The 12,472-nt window shown below is 36.0% G+C and overlaps 1 protein-coding gene across 3 annotated transcripts in view; it reads left to right on the top strand.

Annotated features, from left to right (window-relative positions):
* Positions 1 to 12,472, top strand: part of PSEN1 (presenilin 1) — a 74,368-nt gene that overhangs the window by 40,918 nt on the left and 20,978 nt on the right. For all 3 annotated transcript variants that reach the window (XM_060139826.1, XM_060139836.1, XM_060139816.1), the window contains 3 exons: positions 2,381 to 2,448; positions 7,031 to 7,251; positions 11,676 to 11,774. In XM_060139826.1, coding sequence (XP_059995809.1) covers positions 2,381 to 2,448; positions 7,031 to 7,251; positions 11,676 to 11,774 — 388 coding nt within the window. The remainder of the gene's footprint in view (positions 1 to 2,380; positions 2,449 to 7,030; positions 7,252 to 11,675; positions 11,775 to 12,472) is intronic.

Raw genomic sequence — 12,472 nt, 5'->3', positions numbered from 1 at the left:
ATGCGGCGGAGCGGCTGGGCCCGTGAGCCATGGCCGCTGAGCCTGCGCGTCTGGAGCCTGTGCTCCGCAACGGGAGAGGCCACAACAGTGAGAGGCCCGCATACAGCAAAAAAAAAAAAAAAAAAAGTTATTACAAGATAATGGCTATAATTCCATGTGCTATAAAATATATTCTTGTTGCTTATCTATTTTATACATAGTGGTTTGTACCTCCTAATCCCATACCCCTTATTTGTTTCTGTTTTTGTTTTTTTATTTTTATTGGAGTATAGTTGATTTACAATGTTGTGTTGGTTTCAGGAGTTCAGCAAAGTGAATCAGTTATATGTCTATATATATCCACTCTTTTTTTTTTTTCCAGATTCTTTCCCATATAGGCCATTACAGAGTATTGAGTAGAGTCCCCTGTGCTATACAGCAGGTTCTTATTAGTTATCTATCTTATATATAGTAGTGTGTATATGTCCATTCCACTCTCCCAGTTTATCCCTCCCCACCCTTATCCCCTGGTAACCATAAGTTTGTTTTCTACATCTATGAGTCTACTTCTGTTTTGTAAATAAGCTCATTTGCACTCTTATTTTTAGATTCCACATATAAGCAATATCATACGATATTTGTCTTTCTGTGTCTGACTTCACTCAGTATGACAATCTCTAGGTCCATCCATGTTGCTGCAAGTGGCATTATTTTGTTCTTTTTTATGGCTGAGTAATATTCCATTGTATGTATGTACCACATCTTCTTTATCCATTCGTCTGTTGATGGACATTTAGGTTGCTTCCATGTCCTGGCTATTGTAAATAGTGCTGCAGTGAACATTGGCATACCTCTAATTTGTACCCCTCACTTCCCATTCCCCTTTGGTAACCACTAGTCTGTTTTCTATATCTGTGCATCTGTTTCTGTTTTACATGTACATTTATTTGTATTACTTTTTAGATTCCACATATAAGTGGTATCATACAGTATTTGTCTTTCTCTGTCTGACTTATTTCACTAAGCCTAATACTCTCTAGGTCCATCCACATTGCTGCAAATGGAAGAATTTTATTCTTTTATAAGGCTGAATAATATTCCTGTGTGTGTGTGTGTGTGTGTGTGTGTGTGTGTGTGTGTGTGTACACATCTTATTTATCCGTTCTTCTGTTGATGGACATTTGAGTTGCTTCCATATCTTGCCTGTTGTAAATAGTGCTGCTATGAACATAGGGGTGCATGTATCTTTTCAAATTAGTGTTTTTGTTTTTCTTGGATACATACCCAGGAGTGGAATTGCTGGAATATATGGTAGTTTTATTTTTAGTTTTTTGAGGAACCTCCATACTGGTTTCCACAGTGACTGCACAAATTTACATTCCCACCAACAGGGTACAAAAGTTCCCTTTTCTCCACATCCTCACCAATACTTGTTATTTGTGGTCATTTTGATGATAGCTATTCTGACAAGTATGAGGTGATAACTCGTTTTGATTTGCATTTCTCTAATAATTAACAATATTGAGCATCTTTTCATGTGCCTGTTGTCCATGTGTATGTATTCTTTGGAAAAATGTCTCTTTAGGCCTTCTGCCCATTTTTTGATTGGGTTGTTTGTTTTTTGACATTGAGTTTTTTGGTTTGTTCATATATTTTGGATATTAACCCCTTGTCAGTCATATCATTTGCAAATATTTTCTCCCATTCCGTAGGTTGTCTTTGTCTTTGTTTTGTTTTTTTTTAACACAATAACCCTTAAAATTTTATTTATTTATTTATTTATTTTGGCTGCGTTGGGTCTTCATTACTGCTTGCGGGCTTTCTCTAGTTGTGGCGAGCGGGGGCTATTCTTCATTGCTGTACGCTGGCATCTTATTGTGGTGGCTTCTCTTGTTGTAGACCATGAGTTCAAGGTGCACGGGCTTTGGTAGTTGTGGCACGCGGGCTCAGTAGTTGTGACTCACGGGCCCTAGAGCGCAGCCTCGGTAGTTGTGGTGCAGGGGCTTAGTTGCTCCACGGCATGTGGGATCTTCCCGGACCAGGGCTTGAACCTGTGTCCCCTGCATTGGTAGGCAGATTCTTAACCACTGCACCACCAGGGAAGTCCCATTGGTTGTCTTCAATAATTTGGTTTTTTTAATGTATTCTTTTCTTTTTAAAATTTTACCTATTTCTAAAGGAACAAAGGTCTACATGTATTTTGGTGAAATTTCTATTTATATTATGAGTAGTTCAGCACCAAAGAGTTCTGTTATAGGTATTCACTGATCCCAAAGCTGCTTGTGTTTTGCCCTTTGAAAATAATAACACATACAGAAGTAGTATACAATTTTTGAAGTAATAAATTTGGATTTTTTTTAGGGTTATGGGATCTGTTAATTATACTGAAACTCTTTTCTAGGTCATCCATGCCTGGCTTATTATTTCATCCCTATTGTTGCTGTTCTTTTTCTCATTCATTTACTTGGGGTAAGTAGTGAAATATTTGGTCTGTTTTTCAGAAATTAACTTTATTTGGGCTCTATAACTTGTCACTTAAAGAAATGTACTTTGTTGATGAATTATTCTTAAATTATAATTGTTTCCATGTATAGGCCATACTTGGTATATATACAACTAGTTAATATTATCGATAGGGATATTCTTTTGTTGATCCTTGTTTATAATAAGTAGAACTGAAAGAACTCAAGACTACAGTTAATTCTAAGTCTTTTTAGTAAAAAATTTACTGTATTCTTTACTTCTAGTAATAATCTTTGAATCAGAATGTTAAAACATTTCAAGCATGTGTATAAACATGAATTGATTTTTAAACTTTTATATTATTTCATCAGTTAGCCTTTCGCCTCTCAAATGAAATCTTACATGAGAACTTCACATATAAAATAGAAAAAAGTGGAGCTGCTCTGTTGAAGAGAATAGAGGCTCAGAGATTTGCCCGCCTTGTCTTTCTGTCAGCCCCAGTGGCAGAATACAGGTCGTAAACCACTGTACTAGCTCTTAAATTAGGAAGAAGCAATAAAACTAAAAAATAAATTGAAGAGTTAATTCTTTGGTAGAAGCAGGGGGAATGACCATAGACAAAAGAAATAAATCTAAGAATCTCTATGAAATGGATGATTTTCTAGGAAAAAACTAATTACCAAAACTGACCACTGAAGCGATAGAAAATCTAAGTAGAGCAATGAAAAAATACAGAAGGTTGTTGAAGAGGTTCTCATCCCACCTCCACCAGTAACAACAATACCAGGCCCAAATGGTTTCATAGGGAAATTCTATTAAACCTTTAAGGAGCGGATAACTCTAATGCTATTTTAACTGTTCCAGGACATAGAAAAAGAAGAAAAGCTTCCAGATTCTTTTTAAGAAGGCAGGGTAACACTGATACCAAAACCCTATGAATTATCAAGAAAAAGGAAACTGTGGATCAGTCCTATTTATTGATGCCAAAAGAATAACTAAATATTCACTAACAGGATTCAGCAACAACACTTTGAGGGTATAATACATATGACCAAATGGAGTTTGTTTGCAGAATGGGAGACTGGTTTATTATTAGGAAATATCAATACAAGTCACCATGTTACTAAGTCATCATCTCGTACATGCTAACAAGAATTTGACAAAATTCGACACTTGTCCTTGGTCAAATTCCATAATAAAACAGATGATTAGTTCTCTAACATGATAAAATATATGAATCTTATTCTAACGATTGGTATCATCCTCTCAGGAAAACTTCAGAATCACACCTGTTACTGTTAGGACAAGATGAGGATTTCCTTTATCACTATTGTTGTCAATCATTGCTCTGGAGGGACTAGTGAACACAAATAAGACAAAGAAATAGAGCTACACAATTTGGAAGAGAAGGTTAAATTATTAGTAATTAGAGGTAAAATGATTGTTTACTTGGTTACTTACTTTGGTTACTCAGAATTAACCAAAAAAACAATTAGAATCACTAAGTAAATTTGGTAAGGCAACTGCATACAAAATTAATTAACATAAATCAATAGCCATCATGTAAACAACTAGTTAGAAAACATAATGAAAAGAAAAAAATCCCATTTATGAGAGCAGCAAGAAAGAGAAAATATCTAGGATTAAACAGTAATTGTTTAAGTTCTATTATTAAGAAATTTTAGGGAGTTCCCTGGTGGTTTAAAGGTTAGGATTTGGTGCTTTCATTGCTGTCGCCCAGATTCAATCCCTGGTCAGGGAACTGAGATCCTGCAAGCCATGCAGCGTGGCCAAAATTTTAAAAATAAATAAATAAAATAAAGAAATTTTAAAATGCCTCTTCAGGGCTTAAAAAGAAGACTTAAACAAATGGAAAATTATACTAGGTTACATAGAAAGAATATCGTCATAAAGATGTCAGTTCTCTCTTAAGTTTATTTTAAATTTTAATATAAGCCCAATAAAAATACAAATAAGATTTATTTTTAATCTGGACAAGATAATTTTAAAATTTATTTGAAAAAATAAATAAGTGAAGGTACCCCCAAGAATCGTAAAAAAGAAGAAAACTGAGGGATACTACTCCTACCTGATACAAAATTATAAAACTAGAGACTTCCCTGGTGGCACAGTGGTTAAGAATCTGCCTGCCAATGCAGGGGACACAGGTTCGAGCCCTGGTCCGGGAAGATCCCACATGCTGTGGAGCAACTAAGCCCATGCGCCTAGAGCCTGTGCTCTGCAACAAGAGAAGCCACCGCAATGCCCATGCACTGCAACGAAGAGTAGCCCCCGCTCGCCACAACTAGAGAAAGCCCATGCACAGCAACGAAGAGCCAACACAGCCAAAAATAAATAAATAAATAAATAACTTAAAACAAAAAACAAAACAAAAAAAATTATAAAACTATAATAATTAAAATAGTGACACCTGCACTATAAACAGATAATCAGTAGAAAAGATTAGAAGGACTTAAAAAAATGCTCAAATATATAAAGGAATTTAATTTATGATAAAGGTAGTATAGAAACAGTAGGCTGTAAATGGATTATTTAGTAATTGGTGTTGAGATAATTGGGTAGTCATCCAGAGGAAAATTTTGAATTTCTTCTTTCTATCTATACCAGGATAAATTCCAATGGATTAAAAATTTAAATATGAAAGTAAAACCGTAAAAGGACTAGAGAAAACCATGGGGGATGGGGAATTTAAGTGTGTATATATATATATATATATATATATATATATAATTATGTAACTTAAAAGGTCCTTCCTTAAATCTAATGTTTTATATATAAATATATACACATATATATATATACACACACACACATTCACACAAAACCCCAAAATCAAGCCAACCAACCACACCATGAAAAAAATCAGAAGATGAATGACCAACTGCTAAGTGTGTTTTCAACTCATTTTATAGACAAAGGCTAATTTACTTTATATATAAACCTCTACATGGCAATAAGATCAACAACAACCTAACAGGAAAAAAAATGGGCGAAGGATATGAAAAAATAGTCAGCAGAAAGAGAAAGACAAGTTACTTTTAAATATATGAAAATATGCACACCCTCCTTATAAAATTAATGCTAATTAAAGCTGTACATTAGGTTAACAAGAATTAAATAGTTTAATAAATGTTCTAATTTGGCAAGGTTGCAGGAAAATAAACATGCACACATTGGTGTAAAACTGATTAAGAGCAGTTCGGCATATCCATTAAAGTTTTATATGAATATGTCCTGAACCTAGTAATCTGTAAGGATAATCATTGCAGCATTGTTTCTGATAGCAAAAGAATGGAATCAGTCTAAGTATCCATCAGTAGAAAACTGGTTAAGTAAATTATGGTACATCCATACAATAAAGCCATTGAAAAGAATGAGGTACTCTAGTATACTAATGTGGAAAGTTCTCCAGGAATATCATTAAGAGAAAAAACCCTGGTTTAGAGCAATGTGTATTCTATCATTTGTATCCGGTAAAGAAGTATATTTATGATATGTATGGACACTCTCTGGAAGGATGCATATGAAGTTAATAATAGCGCTTTCCTTTGGAGAGAGAGACAAGGTTTGGGGGGAAACTTTTCACAGTATATGTTGGGAATTTTACATTTTAGGCATGTATTACCTAGCTAAAGATAACAATAGTTTGGAGTTTTGGGGGGGTTTTGTTTTGAGTGCTGGGCTATCTGAAATGCTTAATACAAATAGCTACATCATCCAGAAATTTCAACATTTATTTTGAAATTTCAAAATGGAAAGATCACCTTTCTGGATAGTCTCCAGAAACCAAAGTTTGTGCTTAAATAAACGAGTGCTTTCTTTCTCCTCAGTTACCCATCTTCTATATTTGTATCTCTTTATTTTAAGATGGAATTCCCCCTCCCAAAATTAAAATACTATTATCTTAATTATAAAAATTCATTCATTCATTCATTGTGAAAAAAAAAAGAAAGAAAGAAAAGAAGAAAAGTTTTAAAAATTCCAGACTCCCATCATCTAAAGATAAGTCCTGCATCTTTTCAGGAACTACTACATCGATCTCTTGCTCTCTCTTCTCACACACTATTTCATGTAAATGAGATCATATTTTTTTTTCAGGCAACAATATATCATGCCTATATCCCATGTTTGTGTGCATGTGTATAAAACATATATTTAATGGCTGCACTAAATTTTATGAAAATAACACCTTATGTCCTAAGCTCTAAAATTTATTTTGCATGTTTAATTTTTTCCAATTTCAGATACTTCAAACAAGCATTTCCCAAAGTATAGAATAGCATTTTAGGTGTTATATGGCCTTTTTTTTTTTAGTTTTTGTACTTATTTTTACAGCTGTGGCCTGTGATACTGGTTTCCCATTTATATGACTGATACAGAGTTTTCTGTTAAAATAAGCTCAACTTGAGGAAAAAAGTGCATTAATTTAAAGAAAGATATGGTAAAAGTGTGAAGCTGGGATGTGAATATCTAATGAATATCTATGTTAGAACCATAGTTCTAAAAAATGTTTTGATGAAACTTATTGTATGCAAATCTTTTTAGATATCTGTTTAATTTTTTTCAGGGAAGTGTTTAAAACCTATAATGTCGCCATGGACTACATTACAGTTGCACTCCTGATCTGGAATTTTGGTGTGGTGGGAATGATTGCCATTCACTGGAAAGGTCCACTGAGACTCCAGCAGGCATATCTCATTATGATCAGTGCCCTCATGGCCCTGGTATTTATCAAGTACCTCCCAGAATGGACCGCGTGGCTCATCTTGGCTGTGATTTCAGTATATGGTAAAACCCAAGACTGACATTTTGTTCATCACAGAAATACCTCCTGGTGTGTTTTCCTTCCTCTTCTAGTTATCTTGACTTAGGGAAAATGACAACAGTAATGTCCCATAGCTTTTCAGTAAATAATCAGTTAACTCTACTATCTTTTTCATATAAAGATTTCAAATTTTTTGAGGTTAAGTTCTTTAAAAATGTTTTATTAATCCCCCCAGTTTAACTCAGTGATGAGTTAGTGGAAGGATCCATAGACTGCTGGTCCTAAGACTTAGATTCAGATCCCATCGCTACCACTGACAGCCTTCATGACTTTATGAAGGTGATTCGGGCCCTTCGAGCTTCAGTTTCCTCATTTGGAAAATGGGAATAATGCTTCTCAGAATATTTGTCGGAAAGCACTAGCAGAGTGCTTGACACACATAAAATGCTCAACTAATTTTTAATATAAACATTAAGTTAACTACTTTTTATAAGGCAACTTGGGTAGAATTACTCTTTTAAAGGTAAAACTTATTTGGGCAGTGTGAGCTTCATATTTATTAGCAACCCATGTGACATGGGTCCTGAAAAGTCAGAATATACCTTAGCCATGAATAACCAAGATGTGAACTCTGCAACTCTCACTTTGCATAAAAGCCAAAAAGAGATCCGTTTTCAGAGGTCAATTTGTGGTCTCTGTATGATAACTGCAGTGTTCTTTCATCCCTATTCAAATGCTTATTAAAATGTCAGGTGACCTGTAGTAGAAAACCTCATCATTCCCCCTTGATTGATGAATAAAACGTCTATGGAAATAGAATTCGATTGGCTCTGTTCTCATAGTTGAGCAGTCAGTCACAGAACTGTAAAAGTCATATACTCTTTGTGACGGACTTTTCATAGTGACCTTAGGTTGTATAGTATTTAATGGTTTGCAAAGTACTCATCTTTTCATTGCACAGCTGCGATCAAGAATGCCAGTTCTGCGCTCCATCCAGTCAGCAGCTGGTTAACACTTTGCAGTCAGAGATTTTATCAATATGTTCTTCTGTTCCATGCCTTTTTCGACAGCCACAGTTTGCTTTCTCCTTCAAAGGGACACATTATATCTTTACCTAGTGACTCAGGTACTTTAGCAGCCCTACTACTGTTGCACAAAATCTTTGCAGGCTGGATCTTAACCACATCCACCTTTGTCCAGGAGCACAGATACAACATTACACTGATGATATCATCCTCTGAATAAATTCACTGGACCTACTTGGTGAGGACATACAGATATTCACAATAGAGCTCAAAAGGGAGGTGGCATTTCCCTGTACATAGTACAAGGCTCTGCCACCCCAGTTAAATTCCTGAAAGTTACTTGGTAAGCTGAGGGCTTCTGCATCTCTGGCACTGTCAAGAAATAGCAGCTGACCCTCTCTGCGCCCATGATGTTAAAACAAGCTCACTATGTTTTAGGCCCTTTGGGGATCTGGAGGCAATATACTCTTCATTTACAAATTTTACTTAAGCCCATTTATACTGTTACAAATTGGCCCACCTTGAATGGGGACCTCCTACAACATAAGGTTCTAGAATCTGTCCAAATTATAATACAGTAGTTACTTCCGTTAGTGTCCCTTCTCCCGCTTTAGAGACTTTAGCAACGTCTTCTCATACCTCCTGAAATATCTGGATCACTCACTATGATCATAAGTTGCCCACGGATCTCTGGTGTGAGGAACTACACTTTTCAGTGCCATGCTGTACACGTTTAGAATGGCCATTTCTGACTACATCCTGAGCTCTCCTGGAAACAGGTTTTCACAGGCCCTGAACCTGTGAAGCTCCAAATCCATCTGCTCCTTATCTCCATATCATGGAGGCAGCATTCTACAAGCTCAGCACAGCCATCAGGGCCTCCTTGCTAAGACAGAAATGTTAGCCATATGATAGAGCTGAGTCTGGGCCCCCTGGAGTATCTCACCCGTAGGAGAGGGTAGACTCTTCTTTCCTCAGTCCCTTGCCAGTTGACAAGGTGCTAGAGGAGGTCACCCCTCTCTTGGACCCCTGGCTACCACGGGAGCCCTTTGGGATCAAATGAGTGAACAAACAGCAGTGGGAGTTTGTACACTTTATGGATAGCATCAAAACTACATGTGAAGGAGCTCACTTGGAGAGCTCTGCTTTTCATTGCTTAATCCAAGCATCCTTGATCAAAGAATGGGATCCAAGGGTCAGCAAAATTAGCTGAACTGCAGGCAGTCGTCTTAATCTGGCCAACAGTTGGCTCCATCTGTGCATTTTTACAGACTCTTGGGACATTGCAAGTGGTCTAGCCACCTGATTCTGCCAGTGGTAGCAACAGCAATTACTTATCCAAGTTTTCCCTCTTCAGGGAAAATAACTGAGAATCTCTTGCCTCACAGATACCAAAAATAGAAATCAAAGTTATACATGTCTCAGAACGCATTAAACCCACAATACAGGCCTCCTCACTTTATCCACTTTGGAGTTCCAGATATTGTTATAGTGACTATTTCACTTCTAAATATACAATGCTGGGCTCTTGAACAAGGTGTGCAGTGGAACTTTCATCACCCTACAGTCTCACACTACAGGCCTCACAAGGCACCATTATGACATACTAGAGCAAGTTAAAACTTGATTAAATGAAACATCAGGGTTGAATCATAATAAAGAGTCTGATTCCATTTTTGATATTAAAAAAAAATGCCAGTTCTGGAGACAGACTGCCTGGGTTCAAGTCCAGACTCTTCTATCATTTATTGGGTATGTGGCCACAGACACATTGCTCAACCCCCGAGTCTTAGTTATTATGAAGATTAAACAATATGTACAGTACACACGTATAACGGTATCTATCAGTAAATATTAGCTGTTTCTTTAAAATGTATAATCCTGTGAAGTAAGCAAGGCAGTTATTCTTGTTTTACTGCTAAGAACCTGAAGTTTGTAGAGGTAAAGTATTTGCCCAAGCTTAACACCATTTGATCTAGAATATGTGTCCTAAGTCCCATATTCTTTCTACTACATTACACTGTTTCTCCCATCAACCCTCTGTTTCTTCCATACATATGCAAATTATCTCCACAGACCTTTGAGTTCCTTTAAAATAAAAGACTTTTGTGCCCAATTTTTAGAGTAATGATTCTTAACTCCATTTCCATAAGATCTGAAGATGTCACAAAGATTGTTCTAAGAATTTCAAAACAAAATTAATTTTAATTCACTTTAATTGCTCTAAAAAATAAGGGTTTATCATTTAGCAATTCTATAAGGAGTAGTGTGTCGTAAAACCAAGGTAGTTACAGGACATCGCAGGTTGAAACAGGTTAGAAATCTCATTATTTCAGAGCACGGCAAATTTCCCTTTTCTCATCCCAAACAAATCAAAATGGAAGCAGTGAGAGTAGAGATTTCGTGTGTGTGTGTGTGTGTGTGTGTGTTTTATTGTAGTAGTAGTAGTAGTAGTAGTGGTGGTGTACAAGAAGACATGACCACTTGCAGGTGTGAGGTTTTTTACTTAAATGCATCTGAATGATAGTAGTGTTAACACAAGCTATCGAATCTTCCTTTACAAATTTACCTATATCTGTTTCCCATTATTAAATGTTTGAAATTATTTTCTGTATTTCTATACTCTGAATTTTCACGACATAGCAAATGTAAGAAAAACTGCAGTTATTGGAGACAGATGGTGGTAGAATCAAGAATAATTTATGCATGTTGCTTCCTCCTCCGAGTTGCTGTTTTCGTAAAATAAGACACTTTTCAGCACCACATGTATTCTGAGACCTAAATATTTGTGAAGCGCTTTTGACAGGAGAGCTAAAGAAATGCTAAACTCATGCAGAGGTTTATTAGTTATTTTGTTTGAATTTACTGCCCTCTTATTTCAAGTATCCCTAAATAGTACATATACTGTTTTCAAAAAGGGGAGAAGATGAATCTCTTCTACTCTGTTCTTCATATTTTGAAAAGTTAAGTCAAATCCCCTCTATTAAATCCCCTCCTAAAGTAAACCTTCAGTTTGTGGCTCATAGGTATGTTTTGTTTGGAAATGGCTTGTCCTTGTTTCTGCTTTGGAAATTGACAACTGCTCTAGAATAATTCTGTCTTGTCATTATTTCTGCCTCTTCTCTTCAAACTGAGAAGATTTATTCCAAGAACCCAACGATGATACACTGTAAACTAACCAAATAGCAGTCAAACCAAAATGAAGTTTGCACAGGTCTCTGTGTGGTTTTGTGTATTTTGTTTAGATTGTCTCCATCTGCCTCCCCCATCAGCTTACCTGCTGTTTATTTCATATTAATTCAACATCTTTCTGTGTAAAAAAAAATTAAACCTTTTTAATTGGTTAATTCCTCCCTCACACACCCATTTACAAGTTTAACCAATACATTTTTCAGATGTCTTTTCTATTTTCCTTTTTCTAGATTTAGTGGCTGTTTTGTGTCCAAAAGGCCCACTTCGTATGCTGGTTGAAACAGCTCAGGAGAGAAATGAAACTCTCTTTCCGGCTCTTATTTACTCTTGTAAGTATTTCAGAATGATGTTAAGTTAGTGAACAGCTTAGAATTTACAGAGATTCAAACACATGTAATTATGATCATTATCGTGGTACTTTTTCTCACCTTAAATACATAGCATTGATGGAAATGCTGCAGATCTGTTTCCTTGCAAATTATTATCTTCTGCCTGACATTGGTTCAAGAGAGTTTTCAGTATGTGTGGAGATAGAAGAAATATTTAGAGATTGAGGAGCCAGTATTCTCATTTAAAATCTTATTAATCAAGAACTATTGAGTACTTGTTATATACATATATTGTAGGTGGATCTTGCACTAGCATGTTGAAAGAATTGTACTTTTCCTTCAGAATGTGTTTGCCCTTTGTTTGGTTTTAGAGTCATACACTTCCTAATCATTCAGTAACTATTTATTCATCATTGACCTGATCTGCTCCCACAGAGCACTGTGGAGGATATAAAGATGATTAAGAGGGACTTCCCTGGCTGTCCAGTGGTTAAGACTCCATGCTTCCAATGCAGGGGGCCTGGTTGGGGAACTAAGATCCCACCTGCCATGGCATGGCCAAAAACTAAATTAAAAAAAAAAAAAGATGATTAAGATACTTTGCTTTCCCTCAGAGTGCATTTGCTTACATTTTTTTTTTTTTGGCTGTGCTGCACGGCATGTGAGATCTTAGTTCCCCGACAAGGGATCGAACCCAA

Source organism: Lagenorhynchus albirostris, chromosome 1, assembly GCF_949774975.1.
Source record: "Lagenorhynchus albirostris chromosome 1, mLagAlb1.1, whole genome shotgun sequence".
NCBI classification, from domain to species: Eukaryota; Metazoa; Chordata; class Mammalia; order Artiodactyla; family Delphinidae; genus Lagenorhynchus; species Lagenorhynchus albirostris.
The sequence above is the reverse complement of the archived record's forward strand: the minus strand, read 5'-3'. Positions and strand labels throughout refer to the sequence as shown.